The sequence below is a fragment of the Toxorhynchites rutilus genome, chromosome 3 (genome assembly GCF_029784135.1).
Source record: "Toxorhynchites rutilus septentrionalis strain SRP chromosome 3, ASM2978413v1, whole genome shotgun sequence".
Lineage (NCBI taxonomy): Eukaryota > Metazoa > Arthropoda > Insecta > Diptera > Culicidae > Toxorhynchites > Toxorhynchites rutilus.
In genome coordinates this window covers 106,437,730-106,464,081 of record NC_073746.1, presented here as the reverse complement: position 1 = coordinate 106,464,081, position 26,352 = coordinate 106,437,730, and the positions used below count along the sequence as shown (strand labels likewise).

Below are 26,352 nucleotides of genomic sequence, written 5' to 3'. Positions count from 1 at the left end.
AAAGTTGTTGCATCAATTGATAGGAAATATATCTACGCATCTATCATAACGAATAACAATTCATTTTTCTTGAGATAAATAATTGAATAATTGTGAAATAACAAGCATTGTCCAAATGCACTATGTGCCCATTTTTGATTGGTCCATTTTGTGCTCCTCAAATCGTACCGACCAAAACGGGCAACCAGAGCCGCAGCGAAATACAATGAAGCACGATTGGAAAGGAAAAAGAAAAAATATGAACGAAACATTGGTCGCAGTCTCACACATGCGTAATTCTCGAGCCAGCCAGTCAGCTTAAAAATCCCCGCTCCGCTGCCGTAACGATCATTTCATCCAAACCGTACACCACATCGTTTCGCATCACATCAACAAACCAACACAAGCAGCCATGTCTGGACATGGCAAAGGAGGAAAAGTGAAAGGAAAGGCAAAATCCCGCTCGAACAGTGTTGGTCTCCAGTTCCCCGTATGTGTATCCGCCAATTGCTCCGCAAGGGTAGTTAGGCCGAGCGCGTTAGTACTAGTGCACCAGTCCACCTAGCCGGCGTTATATAGTTTCGGCCGCCGTATGATCGAGTTGGCTGGCAAAGCTGCTCGCGACGATAAGAAGACCCGCATTCAGAACAAACCACATTCGGTTCGGTGGACATCAAGACAACAACAGGCAGTTGCAGCGAGTGGCAAACGCAATCGCAAAACGACAGCAGGTAGCGGAAAAAAAAGTTTGTTCTTTATACAAACTTCTTTGGTGGCAAATCCAGAACAAGGCGGCATCGAGGGCGTTCGAAATGGGTTTTTTTTTCAAAACCACGAGTACTAAGTTTTCTAAATTGGAACCATTCCATAAAACACGGCGCTTATCAGGGCCATTAAACCTTTCAAAAAAGAGTTTACGAAATACAGTTCAATGCATTCTAAAATATTGTCCATAATAATAATAAAACACAAATTGATTTTTTCATAATTTGTTTGCCATAATATGATGAGTTTGAGAATTTGGCGGTTGTGCTAAGCTTATTGATGGTTGGAGACTTTCTCGATTATTCAATTTTCACCAATTCTTAAATTGCTTCCAGATTGAAAGTACATTAATTTACATTTTCCAACTGTGAATCCTGTGGCGAGTGACAAAAGCAATCGCTGTGAGTGTGCGAAGTACCAAACGCGCGGACCCGCTGAAAAATATATCCTTCTCTTTCAAACCGTAAATCAGTGTGGTTGTATGGCATCGTTTCACATCACATCGCATCAACTGATTAGTGCCGGAGCACCAGTATACCTAACAGCGGTTATAGACCGGCCGCCGGAGTGCTCGAGTTGGCTTGCAAAGCTGCTCACGACAATAAGAAAACCCGCCTACAGAACAGAGCACATTCGATTCGGTGGCAACAACTAGTTTCAGCGAGTGGCAAACGCAATCGCAAAACGGCAGCAGGTAGAAGAAGGAAAAAGTTTGTTTATACAGACTGCTTTGGTGGCAAAACCAGCCACCATAACCACGGCGCTTTTCAGGGCCATTAAACCTTTCAAAGAAGAGTTATTAAAAGTTTTTCACAATACATTTCACAATGCATTCTAAAGTGACATAATATGACATATAATATAAACCGATTTATTTTGTTTATGCTTGTTCTTGAGCTTATTGGTGGCTGAGGTCTTTTAAATTGATCATTCAGTTTTCACAAACCCATACATGGTTTCCGAATTGAAAGTGGCTTCAAATTACAACACATTGTATGCAGGATGGCATTAACGAAATTTCTCGGTAGCAAGAACTGCTTTCTTTGGTTGATAACTGATGTTGAAAATTGACGGACGTTACATCTGCATTGTATAGAAAAATAACTAAGGAGCAATATGATGAGCTATGTATTTCCTGCTGCTCTGTTCTTATTTTAAAGGACTTTAATCCGAAGGTCATCCGTCCCTGTATTTACTGTTGGTTTTTCAGAACGCTTATAGCTCGTTTATTTCTCGAAAAATCGTAGAGTTCGTCTCCAAGACCTCAGTTCTGCTTCATTTTTATTTATTTTGTTTTCGGAGACTACAAATCTTACAATTCATTCGTCTCCGAAACCACAGTTTAAGGTACGATAATATGCTCAATAATGAAATATATGATAGTGAATGAGCTGATGACCACCTATGCATTCCCTATCACAGCCATCATTTTGATTGTACGATATGTGCATACGCCGAAAGATGCCCGGCGTTGAACATTTAATAAGTACAAAGCCTTCAGAAAAAACTATGGATGGGTTATACCTATGATATAACCACAATGTTGTCGTAGGACTGCCGTTGGCTTAGTAATTATTTTTTTCAATTTTTCAATTTCTTCAATTAATCGCACCTAGAATGTTCGTCATCGTGTACGATATCGCCGCTGCGCAGAGCTATCTTTTGTGTGTTTTGTTTAAATTATTGATTAAAGTAGTGAATGAAAGAAATAACATACGAATTCAATTGCAAACAAATCCCAAATTATAGTAGTAGTTATCGCAGCAAATAGTTATCAACATTTTGCCTAATCATTAAACGGTATGTGTAGTGAGTTGGCAACATGAAAGGATGTCTTCCGAAGCAGTTTTGAATAACCGAGCCAAAGCGATGCATTTGTACCCGCTTTTGTAGACCGTGTTTGCAAAACGAATTTCGGAGTGTAAAAATGCATGGGGATATAAAAAGTACCGCCGACTTGCAAGTATCTGCAATGCCGATTTTCCCAACCTCTTGGTTTCGGAATCTGTGTTGGGAAAACACATTCCGGTTTGCGAAAACGCAGAAGTACCCGCAGTTTGCATCTATTTTGCAATGCCGATTTCCCCAGGCTCCATGGTTTTGAAGTCTGTGTGTTAGGGAAACATTCCGATTTCCAAAAACGCAAGTGCGTACAAAAGTACCCGCAGCTTGCACCTATTTTGCAATGCCGATTTCTCCAGGCTCCATGGTCTGTGTTAAGGAAACATTCCAATTTGCGAAAACGCAATGCAATGTCGATTTCCTCAGGCTCCATGGTTTAGAAGTCTGTGTTAGGGAAACATTCCAATTGCAAAGACGCAAGCGAGTACTAAAGTACCCGCTTGAAGTCTTTTGAAGTCTGTGTTAGGGAAACATTCCAATTTGAAAAAACGCAAGCGAGTACGAAAGTATCTGCAGCTTGTATCTGTTTTGCAATGCTGATTTCTTCAGGTTCCATGGCTTTGAAGTATGTGTTAGGGAAACATCCATTCATTCCAGCGATCGTATCTCAACTGTTGCGCAATCATAACTGAGTGGATTTCCGTGCGGCCTTCGCTTATATACCGATTAGCGTGATTTCTATAGCCTGTTTTGAAAGCAATTTAACGTCTATAGAAACAAATTTTGGATCAAAAGGTAACAAACATATAACGCGTAGACATTTTATCTCTCGAATGAAGTGTTTATCATACCATTTCGTTCAGTTGTTTAGGAGGTATTATCGCTCAAAATCTCGTTGCTCCGGCGTGACGCTTTCATTTTCGAAACATTGAACTTACACCCCAGTATAAAAATGAAAGACGTAGTCTTACGTCAAAAACTCAAGAATCAAGTTTGTAAAAAAAAGGCAAAAACACAACACCAAAGGTTCCTTTCAGAACCCCCAACATGTTCATAAAGAATAAACAGTAAACTAATCCATTTTTCAGGTAGATAGGTATTCACGAAGGAGAAGAAAATAAAACAATATTATATTTCAAATATATTGTTTTATTTTCTTCTCCTTTTTAGCAAAAGCTGTCCCCTTTGTATAGTCCTACGTCACTCCGGTTATGTCCCCGACATTACCCACCCGTCTTTTTTCGTCAGTGAAGATGACCTACACATTGAAGAACTTTTCGTTATGGTATATAGCAAAATGTATTATTTTGGAAACATTCTTTGTAACAACATACTATGTCCTACTGTAGGTTCAAGTGAGCTTTGGCAAAACTCAGACGTCTTCCGATGTGAGATGGTGTAAGATGAGGAGTTTCAACCTTTCAAACCATCTTTATGTGAGGATTATTTACCAAAACTTGACGAATTGTCACGCTGCGGTGGCGTTAATACGGAACTGGCATTTTATTTCTTTCCGATTGTGAAAGCCGATAAAATATGTTGATGTCAAATTTCTTCAAATTTCATGAAACGTCGAGATTTACTGTCACTTCGAGTTTTTTCGTCAAAAATCTTCAAAAATCGTCAAATTGGATTAGGGTGCCAATAAAATTTACCATTTCGTTTATTCATACGGGACTACCTGTGAAATGTCAATTAGACATTAGGCTTTGCAATTACAACTAAACGGATTTCCGAGCGAGCACAGACACAGGCTTGAAATGATATTGGGAAAGAAGAGCATAGTGTTTAGTCAAGTGCACGAGACCATTTCTCTGTTATTTCGCAATTACAGCTTAATACACTTCCGAGGCACCCGCTTATAAGTCACTGCTCAGTCCAGTGGCAGAAATTGGAAAAGAACCGAGCGAGACCATTTTCCTGTCACTTCGCAATTATAACTAAATTGATTTCCTTCTTCTTCTTCTTTATTTTAAAGAGGCTTTAAACTTTCTAGTTCATTCGCCTCTATATTGATTTCCGAGCGAGCACTGGTTTATAAGTCACCGTTCAGCCCGGTGGCAAAAAAGAAGTATCATTGGGAGAGAGTCAAGCGAGCGAATGAATTGGGCTGAGCAACAACTAGGACACGACCGCAGTTTTCGACGTAGAAGTACGGATTTATATTATTCAATCCACTTGTTTATCACTAGTGGATTATTCCGGATATTACTATAGAATACATCTAAAATTTTTGAAATAAAATTTTAGCTATTTAGTTTTTTATTACTTCAGTAGACTCGACTCGTGCATGCGACTCAGAATCGTCGAAAGCTATCAGCGCTTTTCGTTTAATTGGTTCCATCCTCACTTTACGATTAAACTAAACTGTCAGCTCGTATCAGACTTTCTCCTTCCCACTCATATATCCATCACAAACTATAAACACGTTTGCTCTTGCTCCTGCTCCTTCGCCTGAGATGTGATCGAACCCCACAACATGCAACAGTAAGGTATCCCTGCTGGAATTTGAAAGCATATTCCATGAACATTGTATCTAAATAAATGCAGTGTATATCTACAGTGAATCAAAAATTTGCCCGTACAGTTGCTGTTCTAATAAAAAATAAGCTTAAACACATATTTAATCAATCAACAGAAATGTCATATTTATTTCGTTTTATAGTAGAACACTCCCTTATACATATGCATAATTGAAAGCATGTTAGAATTCATTCCACTTATTGAAAAACGATAAAAACAAAAAATTGTTAAATAAAGACGCCAAAAAATTGTCCGTACATCTTGATGAATCATACCAAGTCGATCGGAAGTACCAAGTCAATACTTGGTATGGCCTCCTTTCGCAGCAATCACACTCTGTAGACGCCTTTTCATAGACAGTGCCAACGGAGAGATCTTCTGCCATTCTTGCATCAGAACCTCCTTCAGCTGGTTCTTGTTCTGAATCTGGTGTTCACGGATCTTCCGCTCCAAATGGTCCCATAAATTCTCGAACGGATTGAGATCGGGTGACTGGGGAGGATGGGGAAGTGTTGACTTGACGTTGTAGAGGAGCCATTCCTTGATAAGATGCGACGAATGTTTTGGATCAATATCTTGAACGAACTGAAAATTGGATCCATGACCCAACTTTTCCGCGCTAGCCTTCTAATGCGTCTTCAAAATGTCCAAGTAAACCAATCGATCCATAGTCGATTCAATAAACGTCAGGTTTCCATGACTACTTGTACTAAACGAACCCCATACCATAACATGACCGCCACCATGCTTGACTGTTGGTCGCAAATTTTTTGATTCCTATTCGGTATTCGGTTTACGCCACACTCTAACTTGTCCATCAGAACCAAAAATGTTAAACATGCTCTCATCCGTGAAAATCAGGTTCTTCCAGAACTCCTCTGGTCTAACCACGTACTTCTGGGCATACTCCAGACGCTTCTTCTTATTTTTAGCTGATATGAATGGCTTCTTTCGTGCAACGCATCCTTGATACCCTTTGTCATGGAGCACATTCCGTATTGTTTGAGGGTTAACCTTGATGTTGGCGTTTTGTGACAAGCTGTCAGCCAACTTAGGAGCACTCAACTTTGGATTTTGTTTGATTTCCCGCAGAAGTATGCGATGGTGACGGACTGTGGGCTTTGGCTTGCATCCTCTTCCAGAAGTTGTTTCCAAAGAATTAGTTTTCTTGAAGTTCTGAAGCACATATTGAACAGACGATCGTGGTCGATTCACAACATCTGCGATTTCGGACAAGCTTTCGCCTTCATTTCTCAGATCCACGATCAGTTTGCGAATCTCAACTGGGATTTTACTGTGGAAAACGGCCACTTTTCTAAAAACAAACGTAGAAATCGTATTGTAACTTAAAATAAACACCAAATTTTGAAGATTTTACCGTTTTTGCAACTAAAAACACTGGAGCGCACTTTTTTGCTACGTAACGGATGCTGTTTGTGCTGAGTGACAGATTTACATTGCTTATTTTTGAAAAAGTCGTAACTGTACGGACAATTTTTTGGCCCGAATTTTTGAACTTTTTTAACTATATTACGATTTTAAAGAGCTCAACATTTTTTTCGGTTATCAAGGGCAATAAAATAGACATATTTGTTTATAAAATGAAACAGATTAACTGCTGCATAGATTATATTTTATACATACATTTTTGTGCTGCAATATTTGAGACACTGCTGTACGGACAATTTTTTGATACAGTGTATTTACATATCCGCACTAGCACTAAAATTACCCGTATGCACCTTCTTTGTCGTAGCACACTTTGCTACAGAGTGTTTACCGTTTTTGTATCGGTTTTATTTGTATTAGTATTATTTTTGTATTATTTTTTTTTATCTGTATTATAGTGACTTTCAACTCATTTGACTGGTTCGTCACTTTTACTTCCATTTTTGGAAGAATGTCGGGAGTGAGAATTGAACTCGTGACCTTTAACGTGAGAGGCATGAATGTTACCACTACGCCAGATCGCCTCCTCAGCAGCATTATGTATTAATGATATCCGCTCGTTGTGCTGAGCTTGCTAGCTCGCTCGCAACTTTGTTTTCTTGCATTCCATTTTTGTTTTTCGCCTCTAGCCCTGAGAAGGGCCTTTGTGGAAAGAAACTCTACTTCATATGCCTTCTTCACCTGTCTTGAGAATGACAATTGACTCCCGCTTGACGCTCTCCTGGAAAGATGTTGCTTCGATGACCACCAAACGAGAAGTGGTGCGGCTTTAAATCGCGGATGGCTTATTTATACCAAATATGTTGAAAACGGACAGAAACAAATGTATCATTCACTCGTTATTGACGTTACGGATAGATAAGCACACAACAAATGCAGCAGAACAAATGCATGAGAAAATAAGAATGCTTCCAGTTTCCATTAATTTCAACTGTTGAGGGGTTAGTAAATTGTAATGCATAGGATATCAAACAAATCTTAGAGAATTTCCGATTCCATTGGTGTGCAAATCATCAGAATTTGTTCGCTGTGAAAATAGTTATTAAAGTTAACTTCATTACATAAAAACATGATCTGTTTTCTGATTTGGCACCCTTTGTGAAAGGCGTAGGCGTAGTTCTACGTCAAAAATGCAGAGGATTGAAGCGTAGTGAGAAAGTTACAAAAAGGCATCGAAGCACCGAAAATGCGAGCGAACCATAATTTTTTTTAGATATCAAATTTTTGGCCGCCAATCCTGCAGATTGCTCGTTTTCTGAAACTATGATTTTCTTACTGAATAATTTTATTTTTTAAATTTAGAGTTTGTAATTTATTCTCCAGATCATATATATTCCCATCGTAGATCCCTGGAAACGCCTCTAACACAACGAATTTCGTCCTTATGATACTGATCAATTATTGAATTGTAAATGTTTTTCATGATCAGCAGCACCAAGCGATACTGCTAGAGTGCGTGCGATTTGGCACAGGGGCCGTGCCGTGCCAAACAAAAATGGCACAGAAATGGCGTGCCATGGCACAGTGGACATCCATACTTTAAGGAGTGACCCTCGAAAAAATCGATTTTTTTTTGCATTTTTTGGAAGCTTATGTCCTCAAAAATGTTGTCCTGAAAGAATTGTTCGATATTTGATTTCGTTGGAAAGTTACAGCCGAAAGTATGAGGTCACCTCAAGGGATATATTTAGTATTACTTTGCGAATTTTTTAACGTTTTTTCTCGAAAACATGTTTTTTTCAGCTGGTGGTGTCGATATCTCGAAAAATGATAAATACATCTACAAATATAACTTTAACAATAACCAAAATACCCGAACACTTGACTTTATTCCCAACATCTGGAAAAAAAATCACGAAAATTTATCATTTCGCCAGATCGAATTAAGAAAACTCCCTTCGCGCCCGAGGAAGACAGCCCAATGTGTCGGTGAGAGATGTGTTGGCTCGGTTAGACCTTGATTATTTGTCCCAAATACAGGGAAATTTCGATAAAAAGTACCCTCGTTATAATGTGCCTTTGATTTAACGTCACTGGATATAACGTACATTTTACCTTGATATAACGTACATATTTTCAAAGTGTAAAGACATCATTTTTTAAATATTTTTTCCTGAAAGAACAATAAATTTTCTGTATTTTGATACTAGAACATGTTCCGTACCTTTAACCAATCCCGAAATACAACTGGTTTTGTGATTCCGGATTCTAAATGAAACAAGCTTTAATCAACAGTACGAAGGAAAACATCATGAGAAAGGCTAGCTTCGTCTTTTAGTTGAATTTATTCATCAACCTTACCCAAACAGCAACACAATAAAGTAATACAAGCTACGTTTCTGAGTTCTTTAATATGCTTCCCTTATATCCCATCCTTTTCCTCAAAACATATGTCACCCTTCTAAACTCGAGTCCACCTCGAGTAATCGGTTTTCCACCTTAACAGTTCGACTGTAAAGTTTATAAGATAACACAGTAAAACTATTTTTTTTGCAACATTCAATTTTATTATTCAACATAATTGCCTTCGAGGGCGATATAGCGTTTATAGCGATCTCACAACTTTTCGATACCATTTTTATAGTACTTTTTCGGTTCTTCAGCAAAATAGGCCTCAGTTTCGGCAATCACTTCATCATCGGTCTTAAATTTCTTGCCAGCGGGTATTCTCTTCAGGTCTGCGAACAGTCGCTGGGGCCAGATTTGGAGAATACGGAAGCAATTCGAATGCAATATTCAATGAATGCAATTACACACGAAATTCGAATTTTTCCATTTTTTCACAATAACAAAAGTTGCTTCACTAGCAATGCTGTAACCCACGAACCAATCGACCGATTACTGTCAGATTTTGACGCGTATCCATTAAAAGATGATGCTTTGTGATAGTGAAGAAGGTTTTTGCAAGAGGCGCCATCTAGACGCCAACCTTATGATCTTTTCAGCCGAACTGTTACTAACCATAGAGTTAGGAAAATTGTTTATATATAGTTTTATAATAACTCCGTTATTGTTGAAATTCGACCATATGCGCAGGAGGATTTTTTCAATAACATACGGGTGTACGCTGATAAATAATGCACATACACGCTTGTAGAAAACAAAAATAAATAGCAAGGTTGGGTAAAAAACAAATCTTAACCTTCAAAACATGTATTATTTTTCGACATAGTCACCCTTTAAGCATTACACATTTCTCTCAAAGTGTAACAAGTTTTTTCATGCCATCACTGATAAATTCATCCGACATTTCTGGAATCCAGGACGCGATAGTTGCTATCACCTCATTGTCAGAGCTGTAATGATTATCCTTAAAGTCTCTTCCTCTAGTAGAGGAAAACAAAATCGCAATACACAGGGTCGGGAGAATACGGGGAATTGGTGGAATTAATTCAAACTTCAGGTTTTTCAGGGTCTCAGTTGCACGCGAAGTGTGTGAACGAGCGTTTTCGTGTTGCAAAATTATTGGCGCCAGGTTACCTCTATCAAGACAAACTCGACGTCGGAGGTCTTTCAGTGTCTGTATATACTGTATATTCGACGACTTTCATTTGATACTCATATTGATGGGATTTTAAATAAACATATTTATGGCGCCATTTTGTGGTGGCGGCCATTTTGTATTTGCATTTTTTCATAAATAACTGTGTTCTACTAGTCAAGCCCTTTCATTTGATACCCATATTGATGCGATTTTGAGAAAATATACAGTCCGCCATTTTTTTGGGTTTTCAAGACAATGGAATACGCAGTATTATAATGATAGCAAAGATAAAGTTGTGTTGACAAGAAGAGGGTAAAATTTCAATTATTAAGTTCGTCGTATAGCGCGATTCGGATGTTTTTCTTGCGGGGCCCAAATAGTCTGTCGGTATGATTTGTGCCATTTGTGCCATTTGTGCTATTTGTGACATTTGTGCCATTTGTACCATTTGTGCTATTTGTGCTATTTGTGCCATTCGTGCATAGTCTGGCCATATCAATGACCGATCATTGATATGATATTTCACAGCGGAGTGAACAAACAATACCCAACAACCAAACAAAACGGCCCTTTTCAGGGCCACAATATCATTATCAAAGAGTTTAACGATGTAATTCTTCAACCAAAATCAGCATGCAACAGATAGCCTAACGGAATCCTACGTCAACTATGCGGTCGTGCCTCGGACACAACCCACCTGTGAGTTTTTTAAACAATAAATAACAATGTATCTTTAATTTCAACAAATCAGATCTTCTTCAACTATGTTTGTCTTTTCATGACAGCTTGAGAAAAAAATTCCGAAATTTCAGTTGCTATACGTAAAGAAGGGTTTCTCATTAACAGAAATTTTGAATTCAAAATGAAAATATAGTAACATGTATATTCACATTTTGAATTCCCCTATCGAGTTTCATGAGTGACTATAAATGTCCTTACATTGGAACAAACCAAATTCGTTGACCTTATGCATATACTTTTCAAACTATGTTTTTTTCTCTCTGGCCACCTCCGCAAAGTAGACACAAAATTGGGCATTCGTTGACATATCATTCAACTTTTTTATGAAGTACTCAAACAACAATATACTAAGTCTTGCATCATCTAGCGTGGAAGGACACAAAACAGTGGGAGTGATGCTGATGGGGAGATCACCACTGTTTCCTTTATTTTCGTCACCATTGCAATTTCCCTTTCCCTGCACAGTTGTATTACTCTGGACGAATTTGGACAAAATAAAAATGGTTGTGAAAATTATGCGTTGTCTGTTGATTCTATTACAAGTGTTTCTCAGTCAATAAAATAATAATACACTTAGTACTGATTGGACTTGTAAATATGCCGATGAAACTACTGAGCGTTGGTTTGTTTTTGTGTTGTTTGCCGCCTTGCCTTCCTGTACCTTCCGTAATGTTGTTTTTTTTTTTGAAACACGTAAAAAACACGAAAATTGGCGGTAACACTTCCAAAAACTCGCGTAAATTTGATTAACCTGGCAATTTCCTCATTAGCATTCCGAGCATGATGAGGTTCGTAGGGGTCAATCTAGTAAAGAGGGATGGTACAATTTGGCATTTGTTGTGCTCAGGTTGAAAAGAAAAAGAAGCATACATGATTGATAGCTGGGGAAACCGAACGTTTCTTTAAAAGTGGAGGTGCTTCGTTAACTTTGTACTAGAAGAAATAAAGTTCCTAGGCGAAGATTGGGCGAAAAGCTGATGCAAAACCAAACTCCAGCTGGGAGCCTGATGGGAGCGCGAAACGAGGAAAAAGCGTACATGTGTAACTGAGACGGATCGAGCCCCAAAAATACGTGTCCGCGTGACTTTTAGGGATGTGCAGTTATTGAAAAAGTCTAATGAATCAAATGAAGGTTTGCTTTCCACTGAAAATTGTTTGCGAACATAAGGACGATACCATAGGCAAAAATTCTTCAATTTTTTTCTATCATCAGGTCGAACACGACCTCCGACCGCGGGGCGCAGCAAAGGCATCGGAGACTGCAGTAATCTAATACATCATCTCATCACGTTTCCTTTCAGTTTTTTTTCGCACTTTACCATTGCCCCTGGGTTTACTCTTGGGGTGGCATTTCTGTCGTTGCTGCTCAGAGCTGTGAATTGGGAATAAAAATTCACAGACTAGGCATCGTGCGTGATCTGATTACTGATGAGTGCCTAAGCTCGAGCGATTCGTAGCAGGAAAAAAAAGAAAACTTCCGAGGCGCGAATTTATCTGGAAACAATGAAGATCCATGGCCTTGTTTTTTTTTGCTTTTTCTGCTATTGTTGTTTTTGGAATTAGCCATGCAGGACGTTGTGTTTTGATATCTCTCAGATGGTGAAAGCCATGTCCCGAACGTGCCCTGGCGAGGGTAGATAATGATGTGAAGAGGGGAATAAGGGAATTTCGGAGAGAAAAAGTTGTTCCCTCGTCGGTATGCATTGAAGTGTTGCTTTCGAGCCTAGCTAAAATTTATGTAAGCGGAGTATTGACGTAGGACTACGTCTTTGATTTCTTTAGGGGGGGTCACTATACGAGAAATGTAACGAAAAATTGAGAGATTTAAAATGTATATTACGCAGAATCGTCCTTACGATATATCAGATTGGGGAAAAAGTTTTCCATTATTTTTGGGTGAAGTTCTTAACTATTTTTGATAGACAATCATTTGGTGCGAGGTCCGGACTATATGGTGGATGCATTAAAACATCCCAATCAAGCTCTCGTAACTGTGTGGCCTTGCGTTGTCCTGATGGAACACAACGCTTCTTCTATTGGCCAATTATAGAGGTTTCTGGTCAATCGCTAGCTTCAAACAGTCCATTTGTTGAAAGTAGAGATCTGAATTTAGTTTATGGGAATAAATATATACACTATAGAAGAGAAATTTGAATAAGTTTTAAAAAAATCAAAAAATGATTTTGAAAAAGAAATTAAAATTTAAAAATAAATTAAATTACAAATAAATTAATCTACTGTTGCAGTATCGGCACCATAAACACCATTCACAATTTCAGCGGCCTGACATGCATTTTTGCCTTTTTAACACTCCTACAATCTCGCGAAGAATTGTAATTTGAGTACTGTAGACTGTACGAGTCTCTGTGATATTGCTATTGTGTATTTTTAGGCGTTATTGGTAGTTACCCAAAGAAAAAGATATAATTGAGTGAAAAAACTCTAGAAAATATTTTTTCTTTAACTTCATTCAGTTTTAACAGTCAATTAATTCAGCCACCTCATTGATGCTCGGTCTGTCAGACCTTCTCGCGAGTACAGCGCGGACTCGATTCTGTACAGTTTTTGATTTCTTTTCACTGTATATAATCGAATCCTGTATATAATCAAGTCAAAAAAAAATTTTTTTTATTTGTTTTTTTTTGTATTTTTGATAACAAAAGAGGAATTTGATTTTTGATTCATCCCTCTAAAGTCAGAAAATACCTTTCTCAAATGAAAAAAATGAATTTATCCAGATTATCTCAGGAGGTAATACAGTGAAACCTGTTTTTGTGCGTTTTTTTGGACCGAATTTTTTTTGTGCGATTTTCTGTTCTTGTGCGGTTTTTTTTGCGATTTTTTTTGTGCGGTGTATGAAAGTAAGCATATTTGACGAAGTTATCGTCCATTTATTTTATTTTTTTGATGGCTTATACGCATTTCAGTGCGAAAAAAAACATATTTGCGTCTCAATTATCCACTTCTGAAATCATTTCTCTCCTTTCATCAAATACTCTAAGTTTTTCTAAGTTTTTACATGACATGATTTCTAACAGCAACACGTCTCGACATGCAACTAAAAGCACAAAAAAGCCACGCGCAACCGAAAAGGCAAAGTGTCCCATCGCAAAGCAGGGAAACAAAAGGAAATTGAACGTTGAACGGCGTGGGTTTGAGTTATTTTCTTGCGGTTTTTATGCAGTCCCTATCTACCGCACAAAAAAATTATTTTCAAAATGTGTGCCGAACACGATTTTTTTAATGCTGCTGGTGAAGTTTCGCACGATTTTTTTTACGCGACTTTTTTCGTGCGGTCCCTATCCCCCGCAAAAAGGTTTGCCTGTAGACGATCTTATTTGATGAAAAAAAATCCCCCTACGCATATTTTCGAATTTCAACATTGACAGAGTTATAGAACTTTTTTTTTGTTTCGGACTCTGTTGCCTCAAACTAACTCTACATTAAAAAGTACGCTACGGAAGACGATTCTGATGCTTCCATTTGGAAGATAAGTAAATTTTGTACAGGATAATGTAGTGTAACAGCTAAACTAGTGGATTTTAACAACATTTTGGAAGTGAAAATCTTGAAGGTTAATAATTTTTAATGTGTTATTATTAATTTTATCCTAAAAAATTATATTAAGCTAGACTCTTTCTGTCAATTAAATTGAAGTTCTTTAACCGCTCTACAATTTGTCCTTTGGCACCCAACTTCTATCTTTCTTAATTTGGATGCAATGTTGATACAAACAATTCTTGGTGAAAATTCATGTAAAATCACGATTTTTACCCCACTATACATGTAATATTACCCCACTGTACATGTAAATATAGTGCCCTCTAGTCCAAAGCCATGAAAACGAAAAACAACTGCAACCAATAATTATGAAAACAAATTCCATTGTTTTTGCAAATTCAATATTGTTAATAAAAGGCTCATTGGATTAAATTTGATATGTCGATCATCTAAGTCGGTTCAGTGATTCAAAAGTTATGAATTTTAGAAAAAAATTTTTTTTTGACATTCCCTTCTCGCTAATTGTCAGCCACAGGAGAACCTTCTCGGGGAACTTGTTGTGCTTCACTTCACTTCAGAGCTCACATCCTTCGTGGGGGAAGTAAAATACGAAGTACCCTGCCAGTCGATGCCATCCAGGGTGAGATAGGTCTTGTTGTCCATCACCACCGCCACGTCGCGATTCGCCGGTAAAATCGACTTGACCATCTTATTCAGCCGCTGCCGCTGCGTCACTACCTGCAGCTCCGAGACCAGTGGAAGGAACTTCCGCTTCCTGACATGTATGTCCATGTTCGCCAGGTACTTTTTAACGACCTCCCGGCCAATCGCACGCAGCGATGTAGCCACTTTTCACTCGATCTTCCCTTCGGCATCCTTTACAGTTTCTCGTCGCTCAGGGTCGTCGGCTGTCCGGAACCGAGCTTTCTTTCGATGTTCTGACTATTGAGTAATTCCAAATGAAATCGACAAATGACAAAACATGAGTATTTTTGATTCGAATGAAAGTGTGTATTTCGTTTGGGTTAGAGGAAATATGAGTTTTCCACAGCAATTGGGAATTTTTTGACTCAAGCGTAATTTTTGAAAAGGGCGTATCGATTTGAGTAAGAGAAATGTTTGATAATGTATATGTCCAAAAAACTATGAGTCGTATCGAAATAGTGTCTTAGAAAGAGTTATAGAGTATTGATGGTTGAATATGAAAAAAATGTACATACATTGAGAAAAAAAAAAGTACTCTTTTTTTTATTTACAAAATAAAAATTAAATTTGCAATATCCAAAATACATATTTTTTATTTTTTTTAAATTTATTCATACAGAAGAGAAGTCATGCAGAAAATTCAAAAAATGGGCCCAAGATGGTAAAACTAATTTTGACGAACTTTGTGGAACATCGAATTTTTAGGAATTTTCGAAACTTCGAATTTTTGTATGTTAACAATCATTTTTAGCCACAAATTATGAATCCTGATGTGATTTAAAACAAAAAAGGTTATTATCAATCTCCTTCTAATTGTAGCCAATATATATTTATATATATATATTTCTAATTTATTGTCTTTTTTATAGTAAATAATCCCTTTTAATATGTCGTGTTATACCCTCATGTTAATGAAATTTTATGAATTTGCTTATAATTTCCAACAACTTTTCCAAATACATCATCATGGTTCATTTTTTGACTCAAGCGTAACTTTTGAAAAGGGCGTATCGATTTGAGTAAGAGAAATCTTTGATAATTTATATCTCAAAAATATGAGTCGTACAGAAATAGTGTGTTAGAAAGAGTTATAGAGTATTGCTTAATTTGAAAACAATATACACTGAGAAGAGAAATTAGTACTCTTTTTTTATTTACAAAATAAGATTTTAATTTGCGATATCAAAAAATGTGTATTTTTTTATATTTTTTTCAATTTTTTCATATAAAATAGAAGTCATGTAGAAAATTTAAAAAAAGGGCCCAAGATGGTAAAACTATTATTGACGAAATTTGTGGAACATCGAATTTTTAGGAATTCTCGAAACTTCGAATTTTTGTATGTTAGCAAGTATCTTAGCCACAAATTATGAATTCTGATGTGATTGAAAACAAAAAAGTTATCATCAATCTCCTTCTAAATGCAACCATTCTCGAGTTATTTAAAAAAACATTTTTAATTTATAATCTGTTTTATAATAAATAATCTATTTTAATATGTTTGTCGTGTTATACCGTCATGTTCATGAAATTTTATGAATTTTCTTATAATTTCCAACATTTTTTTTGATTGATTGAAGTATGTATTAAGATAAAAAAGATTTTTTAGTTTCGCTACGTTTTGTATTAACCCACATGTCTTCGAATGTTTCGTAGCGTAACTCCTAAACATATGTCTTTACCATAACGATGTATTTGAAAAAGTTGTAGGAAATTATAAGCGAATTCATAAAATCTCATGAACATGATGGTATAACACGACAAACATATTTAAAGGGCCTATGTACTATTAAAAAGACAATAAATTACAAATATGTTTTTAAATATCTCGAGAATGGCTACAATTAGAAGGAGATTGATAATATCCTTTTTTGTTTTAAATAACATCAGGATTCATATTTTTTGATTAATAATGACTGCTAACATACAAAAACTCGAAGTTTCGAAAATTTCTAAAAATTCGATGTTCCACAAAGTTCATCAAAAATAGTTTTACCATCTTGGGTCCATTTTTTAAATTTTCTACATGACTTCTATTTTATATGAAAAAATGGAAAAAATATAAAAAAATACATATTTTTTGATATCGCAAATTAAAATTTTATTTTGTAAATAAAAAAAGAGTACTAATTTTTCTTCTCAGTGTATATTTTTTCAAATTAAGCCAACAATACTCTATAACTCTTTCTAACACACTATTTCGGTACGACTCAAATTTTTTGAGATAAAAATTATCAAGGATTTCTCTTACTCAAATCGATACGCCCTTTTCAAAAGTTACGCTTGAGTCAAAAAATGAACCATGATGATGTATTTGGAAAAGTTGTTGGAAATTATAAGAAAATTCATAAAATTTAATGAACATGAGGGTATAACACGACAAACATATTAAAAGGGATTATTTACTATAAAAAAGACAATAAATTAGAAATATTTTTTTTAAATATTTCTAGAATGGCTACATCTCCTTCTAGATTGATAATAACCTTTTTTGTTTTAAATCACATTAGGATTCATAATTTGTGGCTCAAAATGATTGTTAACATACAAAAATTCGAAGTTTCGAAAATTCCTAAAATTTCGATGGTTCACAAAGTTCGTCAAAAAAAGTTTTACCACCTTGGGCCTATTTTTTGAATTTTCTGCATGACTTCTATTTTGTATGAAAAAATAAAAAAATAAATTTGTATTTTGGATATTGCAAATTGAATTTTTATTTTGTAAATAAAAAAAAGAATACTATTTTTTTTCTCAGTGTACATTTTTTTCATATTCAACCATCAATACTCTATAACTCTTTCTAAGACACTATTTCGGTACGACTCAAAGTTTTTGAGATATAAATTATCAAATATTTCTCTTACTCAAATCGATACGCCCTTTTCAAAAGTTACGCTTGAGTCGAAAAATTCCTAATTGCTGTGAAAAACTCATATTTCCTCCAACCCAAACGGAATACACACTTTCATTGGAATCAAAAATACAAGTTTTTAAAATCTGCATTTTTAGGACGATTTCATTTGGAATTGCTGTATTGTTCAATAGTGCCAAGATGTTGTAGATGCCGGAACGGGCGTATCCGGCATCCACAAAGTGCCGCACGATGTTTGTTTTCAACGCGGCGGGGTACCGTTGTTCGAACGCGCACACTTCTGATCGGAGTAGCTTCACTGTTTTCGCCATCCCGGTTAAAACCCCCGCAGACTACAGAGTTTTGTCGGCCGAATGATTGGTCGGACGATTTAATCAGTATGGAGTGATATGCATATGCGCACACTACACCGATTCAGTACCGGCCGGTAAAAAATGTTTCATAGGCTTCCCGATTGCATTCAAACTATTCGGTCGGTCAACTATCGGCCGTCCGTTTAATCAGTACTGGCTAGCATCGATCTACGCATACACGACGATTGTTTATCGGTCGAGAGTTCAATTCGCTCTCAATTTTGGCATCCGACATACGTGCCTTCAGTGAGAATGGGATGCACCCAATGCTCTCTGAATCTCTTTTTGATTTTCCTTCATCGTTCTCTTCTCCGTTGTCAAACACAAATTAAATACAGTCTTCCCAGAATATTCAACCGACAGTTGGCTAGTTTGCGCACTCTTTACTAACCCGACTATTTTGTTGGGTCGGTATGCGCACTAGCAACCCAACCCGATCAAACTATCGGCTGAAAAAAAGTGTGCACTGTGCGGGGGCTCTTAGAGTTCGACTGATAGAGCTGTCAATTTTTTTCTGTTGACTCATGGGTTACTAACGGGTGTTAAATAAAAAATGAAAATTTTTTCAATCACATATAAAAAAAAATGTTTTTTTTTCATCGATTTCAGTATTTTTTATTAATAACATAATGTATTTTCTTCAAAAAAATGTCAATGAATGTTTGAGTAAGGGCCGTGGTCTGCGCTCGGCTTAAACCAAGGCTTCGAAATGCCCCGGTCGGAAATGGCGATGTACAACATAACTTTTTTTTCAAACTTGTGCTTGAACTTGTATTTCACTTCAGGCGGTGTGGATGACTTGTCGCTGGAGTAGTATTTATCATTTCCTGGAATATGCGTTTTGGACAGCGAAAAATAGCTTTCGTCATCCAGAACGAAAGACGTCCCGCGGTATTTTTTGGTCATCCACCGACACTGAGATTTAACCGTCTCAATCTGCTCCTCCGTGTACTCCGGCGACCTCGTCTTCTTCCTGCAGACGATTCCTTCCATCTTGAGGGTCCGATGGATCAATACGTGGGAGCAGCCATATTTCCGACCGGCGTCACGCAGGCAAGTTGCGTCCTTGTTGTCAAACAGATTCTTTAACGATGTCTTCCTCTGCTTCGTCATTATCGTCACCGGACGACCACTTCCGACCTTCCGCTCTACGTTCAGGGAACCCAGGATACGATATACCGTACTGACAGGTACATTTTCTTCCTTAAAATGTGCCACCGTGAACTATTTTCCTTGCTGGAAATGCGTTTCGTAGAATCGTACAATGCGTTCGCGGAGCACATGCTGTTTCGACGCCATCTTTGCTTTGACTAAATTCAAACTAGCAAAACCAAACACGCCTACTGTTTCTAGGGAGCCCAAAGAGCAATTTTCTTGGAGAAAGAAAATTTTACGCTCTTTATTTGAGTTACTGAAAGGTATTGAAAAAATTCTCATTTTTTATTTAACACCCGTTATGATTGATGCTGCATGGATAAATTCGTCAGTGCGTATGAAGGTAAACCCATGAAAAATCAGCAAATTTTGTCCATTATGGACGTTATGGAAAAAGTTTATTAATTTTATTTATTCTTTATTTTGTTTTCCAAAAAAAAATTAAGTTTAATTGCTACGTCGAAATTCGATACACATATTTGAAGACATAGAGAACATATTGAATTTTGTTTGGGTAATTTTCGTTGTTGTATGAGCAACTTTTACTCAGCATTCGCTCTGTGCGAACTTAATGACGACAAAATAATAATCCTATTTCAACTCCTATAGGTTATGTTCTAATTGTTGTCATTAACAGTAAGCTAGTTGAAAATATATAGGCTCTCCTAAGGTACTCTTGTATCACATTGAAACAAAACACAATTTTGGAAGCGTATGTTCAAACTTTCCTCTTTGTTTCGCTCGTTTCGTTTCTCGCACCATGGCAGTTGCGAAATGTATCCTACCTTGTCAGGATGGCTCACTTGGGTTAACAATTAAAGTTCTATTAGTGTACGCATAAATTGCAGCTGCAAATCAACATGTTCTCCGCCCAAAGTCTTTTTCCCCAAGTCTCATAAATTATAATAAATTCCTGGCACCATGCAATCGTGTCCCAGCCGGCAGGCGGCAAAACGCAACATCGATGAAAGGGAAACCCCCTTTTCATACTGTGAATGTAAATTTATTTAATTTTTCATGCAGTGTTCCGTGCTTCCGTAGATGCCGTTTGCTTTCGGCTGTCGGGTCCTTGGAGCCTCGGAAGAAATTGCGAGAAGGAAGAGCTGTTCCAAGCCGCAAACACATCCGGATCATTGCGGGAAGTGCAATTGTGTATATAGGAGTATTGTTTTCCTGACTTGCTTGGCATAGACTTTTATATTCCCGGAACATTAAAGACAATTGTGATTCGGCTTTTATGTGTAGCGGCATTTGTGCGCTGCCGGGGTGGTCCTCAGACGCACGGCTCATCCACTTCCGAGTACTTGCTAGTGGGAATGGCTAGTCGATTGTTTCGGACCGCAATCAGTCCATAACATAAATTTAAATATATTAAGCTTGAACCTCGAGGGTAGGCCCTTTGGAGCACTAACACTGGTACACCACTGAGTGAGGCACAGCCGAGCGGATCGGTGGTAATACCCTGCCAAGGCAATGTGCGCCTTGAACATATCATACTTCATATAAATTCGAATTTATTCAAATTGGATAAAAGACAAGAAAGACGTTATGGTATTTCCAGCTGTTTTCGTGCACTTCATTCCTTTCTGTTGTTGTTGTTGTTTTTGCTGGCTGTATCTATCCGGTGTTATCTTTGGAACAGAAGTGCTCCACACTTTTCGAGTTTTCATCGTTTCGATGGCGCTGTATGACTCTAAAAAGATGTAAAGCAATAAGAAAAAAAAACGAATAAAATCGCGTTCCGGGAACGATAGTGACTGTTGAATTAGGGAAGGATTTCCGCTGCCTCCCACACAATCGGCTACGTTTTTGATAATCGAAACCGATTCCCGCCTTCCACATCCCATCTGCACCTAGCGTTTCAGTTTTTCCAATGGAAAATAAGTCTGCGATTGTGGTGAATATGATTATGAGATTGTGGTTTGTGGGAATATTAAAGAATATTTCTTTTCATGTGGATCGGAAGTCGGTGGAAATAATGTTTGAATTTGTAGTACCTATAGAATTGAATCTATACACATGAGTCCGCAATATCAAATATATATTGCATGTTCAGAACTTGTAGACGCCGGAAGAAGCGCTTGCTCCTGATTTTTTCACTGGTGAATTACATCAATGTAGAGCGTTATTCATTACACGCCGTTTGTCCTTTAACAAAATGATGTGTAAAATCCGAAAAATATTCTCTACACACTTTCGCACTCATAATTGGACCGGAATTGGAATCGGGGGCGGTTTTTCCACGACTGTCCGGTCAGCTTGCATACAGTCACTTGCAATCGATATGTAATTGAAGCGAAACCATGATTTATCGAACGTAAATCCATTAATCTGCAGCGATATCCGGCCAACTGCTGCCGCTGGCTGCTGCATAGCCGCTCATTGCCAGAGATACACATTATATGCTTGCTGTCCTGCTGCTGCTGTCAAACCCAATTCCGCCCATCCCGCGCGCACATCCGTACGAATTTCGTTCCGCGGTTATAACCACCGAAAATGATAGCCCCGCTTTGGTGCTAAATTTTGGGCTGCGGTTCAGTTTGGTGGATGCCGTGTGGCTTTGGGTCGCATAGTTGAATATACCATACATATATGCGAGTGTGGGTGTGGGCGAGCGCGCGCGTGATCCGTTTGTACAACATTTGATGCTCTAACTCTCTATGTCGTTTGCTAGTAATGTGGACCACAGATGACATACGCCCACACATACACCATTCGGCGGCACGATACAAAGGAAGAGCAACAAATGCAAATCAGTATTACTATTTGAGCAGGAAAATGTGAAAACTTTTGTCAACTTTAATTAATTTCTTCTTTCATGGGTTATAATTGAATTTTGGTTTGGTGTGAGGTTTGCTACAAGAAAGTTTCAAGGGAAAAATGTATCTACACACAGTCTGGTCGTCGGAGTTTACCGATATAGGTGGATCAACGGTTAGGGATGAGTGATTTTGGGATCGTTTCAGCCACCGCAAGATAATTGAAATAGGTTGTTCGCAATGGTTCATTAAGAAGCTTAACAAGATTGATGTGAAGTTCCACACTTCGAAAGTTATAGAAATATCGATGTGCCTGTATTCCAACTTGTAGGAATGGTTGAAATAACAAACTATCGTGATTTTCCGATTTCTTTTTTTTTTATGATCTGCTTCTTATTCTTTTTGGCTTTGAGAGGGTTTAAACTTTTCAGTTCATTCGCCTCTAGTTTTTTATGATCTTTCTTTTTATTTACTTTGATGGGTAACTTTTACTTTACTTTTACTTTTATTTACTTTGATGGCCCGGCAAATTTCGTCCCGCCCAAAATTTATTTTTCGTTATCACATTCACGTTTTCTTACTAAGCGCACGTTTATGGGTCCAATCGCAAAACTGTTCATTTATTAGTCTTCTAATCTACCCTGTAAAATTACCTTTTGCTATAAAATTGCTAATACTTCTACCTACTCGTCATTATAATATCAGATTATTTTCAGACACAATTCTCGTTTAAAAATTTTCAACCGCTTGCTAATAACATGTTTCTCCGTTACATGGATTAAATTTTTGATACAGAAAATATGATAAAATAAATACAGCCCTAAATCTAACAATAAATTTCTCGAGTTTTGCTCTTATCAACACATTCGGTGATCCATTTTTATTTATACAGCCGTTCCATGCTAAACCGATATAGTGGTTCTCAGATTTTCGTGAAAATTAGTAGTTGTGTTCCTTATCGCAAAACATTAGACCCGTATTTTTTATTTTTTTCATTAGGGTGACCATTTCCATTTCAGGGTTGTCCGAAAAATAAACTTTTTCCTCTTTTTTTTCAAAAATGCCTTTTTTTCAAAAATTCATAACTTTTGAAATACTACACCGGTGATCTACGTCGGAACCAATCGATGATCTGAATCGGTCCAGTAGTGCAAAAGTAATAAATTTTCGAAAAAAGTCATTTTTGGGAAAATAGGGAAAAATGACAGTTAACTTTGAAAAATCATAACTCAAAAACGAAAAAAAACGCTTCCCTGATTTCGAGATATGTTATTTAAAAAATCAGCTTTCCAGGAAAAATATTTAAAAAAAATGCGCCTTTGGTCCCGAGACCATGAAAACTATAGAAAAAAATTTCATTAAAATATTATGACGAAAACATAATTCAAATTTTCTGCAACTGTAGTATTTTTCCAGCTAATTGGCTTTAATTTAATATGTAGAACATCTGAATTGGTCCAGTGGTTCAAAAGTTATGAATTTTTGAAAAAAGTCATTTTTGTCAAAAATGCGAAAAAAATTATTTTTCGGACTACCCTAAAATGGAAATGGTCACCCTAACAAAAAAATAGAAAAATTCTGGCCTAATTTGCGATAAAAACAAAACTACCATTTTTGACGAAAATGTGAGAACCACTATATCGGTTTGACATGGAATGGCTGTATATAGATAAAAGAAGATATAGGAGTGCGTTTTATCACATTAAAATCCATTTCCACTTTCAAACAAAAATCAATTTCGTTAGCGCAAACACCAAATGAACTAATATCGCTTGTCACTATGTAGTTGTAGAACATATGCGAATTGAATTTAACGAATTTTCCCATTATCATTCAGAGTTTTCCGAAAATTTTCAATTGTCATGTTCGTTTGAAATATGTTTGGTTGAAATATGTGTAATTTTTACGGGACCCACTCTCCATTTCAGAGGAGGGAGAGGTGTCATACCATCATAGAAAAAATTCTCGTATCCAAAAACCTTCACATGCCAAATTAGGCTCCATTTGATTGATTATTTTTTTGAGTAATGCAGAAATGTGTGTTTCATTTGTATGGAATCCCCTATGGAGCTCCCTAAAACCTCCATATGCCAAATTTGGTTCCATTTGCTTGAAAAGTTCTCGAGTTATGCAGAAATTTGTCTTTCATTTCTGTGGCAGCCCCCCCTTAGAAAGGTGGGAGGAGTGTTGAACCACCTTAGAAATTTTTCTGGCCCCCTAAAACCTCCCATGCCAAATTTGGTTCCGTTTGCTTGATTAGTTCTTAAATTATGCAGAAATGTAAATCATTTGAATGCAGTACCCCTCCCCTCCCTAAGAGAGAAGGGAGGAGTGTCTATTCACCATAGTAGCGTTTCGTGTCCCCCTCCATATGCCTAATTTGGCTTTATTTGCTTGATTATTTCTCGAGTAATGCAGAAAATTGTGTTTCATTTGTATGGCAGCCCCCCTTAGGAGAGGGGGAGGAGTATCTAACCACCATAGAATTATTTTTATTGCATCCTAAAACCTCCAAATACCTAATTTGAGTTCATTTGCTTGAATAATTCTCGATTAATGCAGAAATTTGCGTTTCATTTGTATGGCAGCCCCCCCTTAGAGAGGGGGGTGGAGTGTCTAACCACCGTAAAAACATTTATTACACTCTAAAACCACCACATGCCCAATTTGGTTTCATTTGCTTGATTGATTCTCAAGTAATGCAGAAATTTGTATTTCTTTTGTATGGCAGCCCCCCTTAGAGAGGGGGGAGGGGTCACGAACTATCATAAGAACCTTCCCCGACTCCAAAAACTTCTACATACCAATTTTCATGTCGATCGGTTCAGTAGTTTCCGAGTCCATAAGAATCAGACAGACAGACAGAAATCCATTTTTATAAAGCCTGTCCACGTTAAATTTCGGACACTTTTCTTTCAGTGTAGTTTATGAAATATTTCACTAATCAATGAAATATTTCACTTACATGACAGCTGAAACCCACCTCTTTATTTCGATGTCCAACATGTTTACATTCTTCTTCAGTAAAATGGCGTCGAATCAAGTGGAAGTACGCAAACGCATTTTGCGCGAACGGCAGCAAAATCCAACACTGTCGGTACGCGATCTCACCAAAAAGCTAAAACTGCCGAAGAGTACTGTGTTTAGTGTGTGCAAATCGTTTGACCAGCGCCTAACTGTGGATCAGAAGGTTGTAAGCGGAACAAATCGAAAAGTATGCTCCCAACAGATGGACCGAAAGGTGGTTGCCATTATTGAGAAACAATCCAACCTTTCAGTTAGAAATGTGGCTCGAAAGGTAGGAGAATCAAAATCATATGTACAAAAAGTGAAGCAGAGGCATGGACAGAAGGCGTACAAAAAGTTGATGGGTTGAGCCTAGGGGCACGGACGGAATTTTGACATAGGACTGTGATTGTGTGTAGAAATTGCATTTAAATTGAGTTTTTCATTGTTCAAAATCTGTATTTTTTTCTCTTTTGATACATCAAATGGATGCCCTGGAAAAAACCCGTTTCCTGTATGTACTTGTATCCTTTAAACAGGTTAGATGACATAATGTGGTAGAATTCGGTACCGCATTCTGTTCAAAAATGTACACAAAAATACCATTAAAATTACTATCTTTTTCTTCTGTTTATTTAATCATGCAGAAGAAGACAAAGAGTCATCATGTATCATTTTTAAACACAAGTCTAAATAGTTAAGACCTACATAAATATGAGGGGCTTAGAATGAAAGGGGTGTAAGTGATTTGATCGATTTCACTACATCGACTCTCTCTTTTGGTCATAACTTAGCTGCAAATACATTCCCAGCTGTATTCGACAATGTGGAAGATAGATCAGAACCTCAACTATCGGATTATATAGCAAACTTAAATTTGAACGTTTTTGCAGTTGAGTTATTAACTAAAGAAACATTTGATGAAGAGAAATCGATCAAGTCACTTACACCCTTTGCATTCTAAGCCCCTCATATAAGCCTGAGTCGAATCAATCTATGACTACAAAAATATATTATAGATAAAAATAGCATTATCTCCTTCGTTACCGCGTCGTCCGGAAAATTGTTTGTAATAACTTTATAGCCTAACGACTACTCAAGCTATCATAATTTGCTTTACGTGGGTATACCCTATCGATCTTCTAAATCAGCAGGAATTCAAATTCATTTATTGCATTTTCACATAACCAAACCAGATGCTCGATATTATGACATTCT

General features: G+C 37.2%; 1 protein-coding gene across 1 annotated transcript in view; it reads right to left on the bottom strand.

The window, feature by feature from the left end:
* Window positions 1–5,406: 5,406 nt before the first annotated feature.
* The window catches only part of LOC129773389 (uncharacterized), a 41,978-nt gene continuing 21,032 nt past the window's right edge, over window positions 5,407–26,352 (bottom strand). Inside the window, exons 3-5 of the mRNA XM_055776986.1 lie at window positions 20,945–21,062; window positions 5,920–6,424; window positions 5,407–5,601 (exon numbers count right to left, since the gene is read on the bottom strand). Coding sequence (XP_055632961.1) covers window positions 5,407–5,601; window positions 5,920–6,424; window positions 20,945–21,062 — 818 coding nt within the window. The remainder of the gene's footprint in view (window positions 5,602–5,919; window positions 6,425–20,944; window positions 21,063–26,352) is intronic.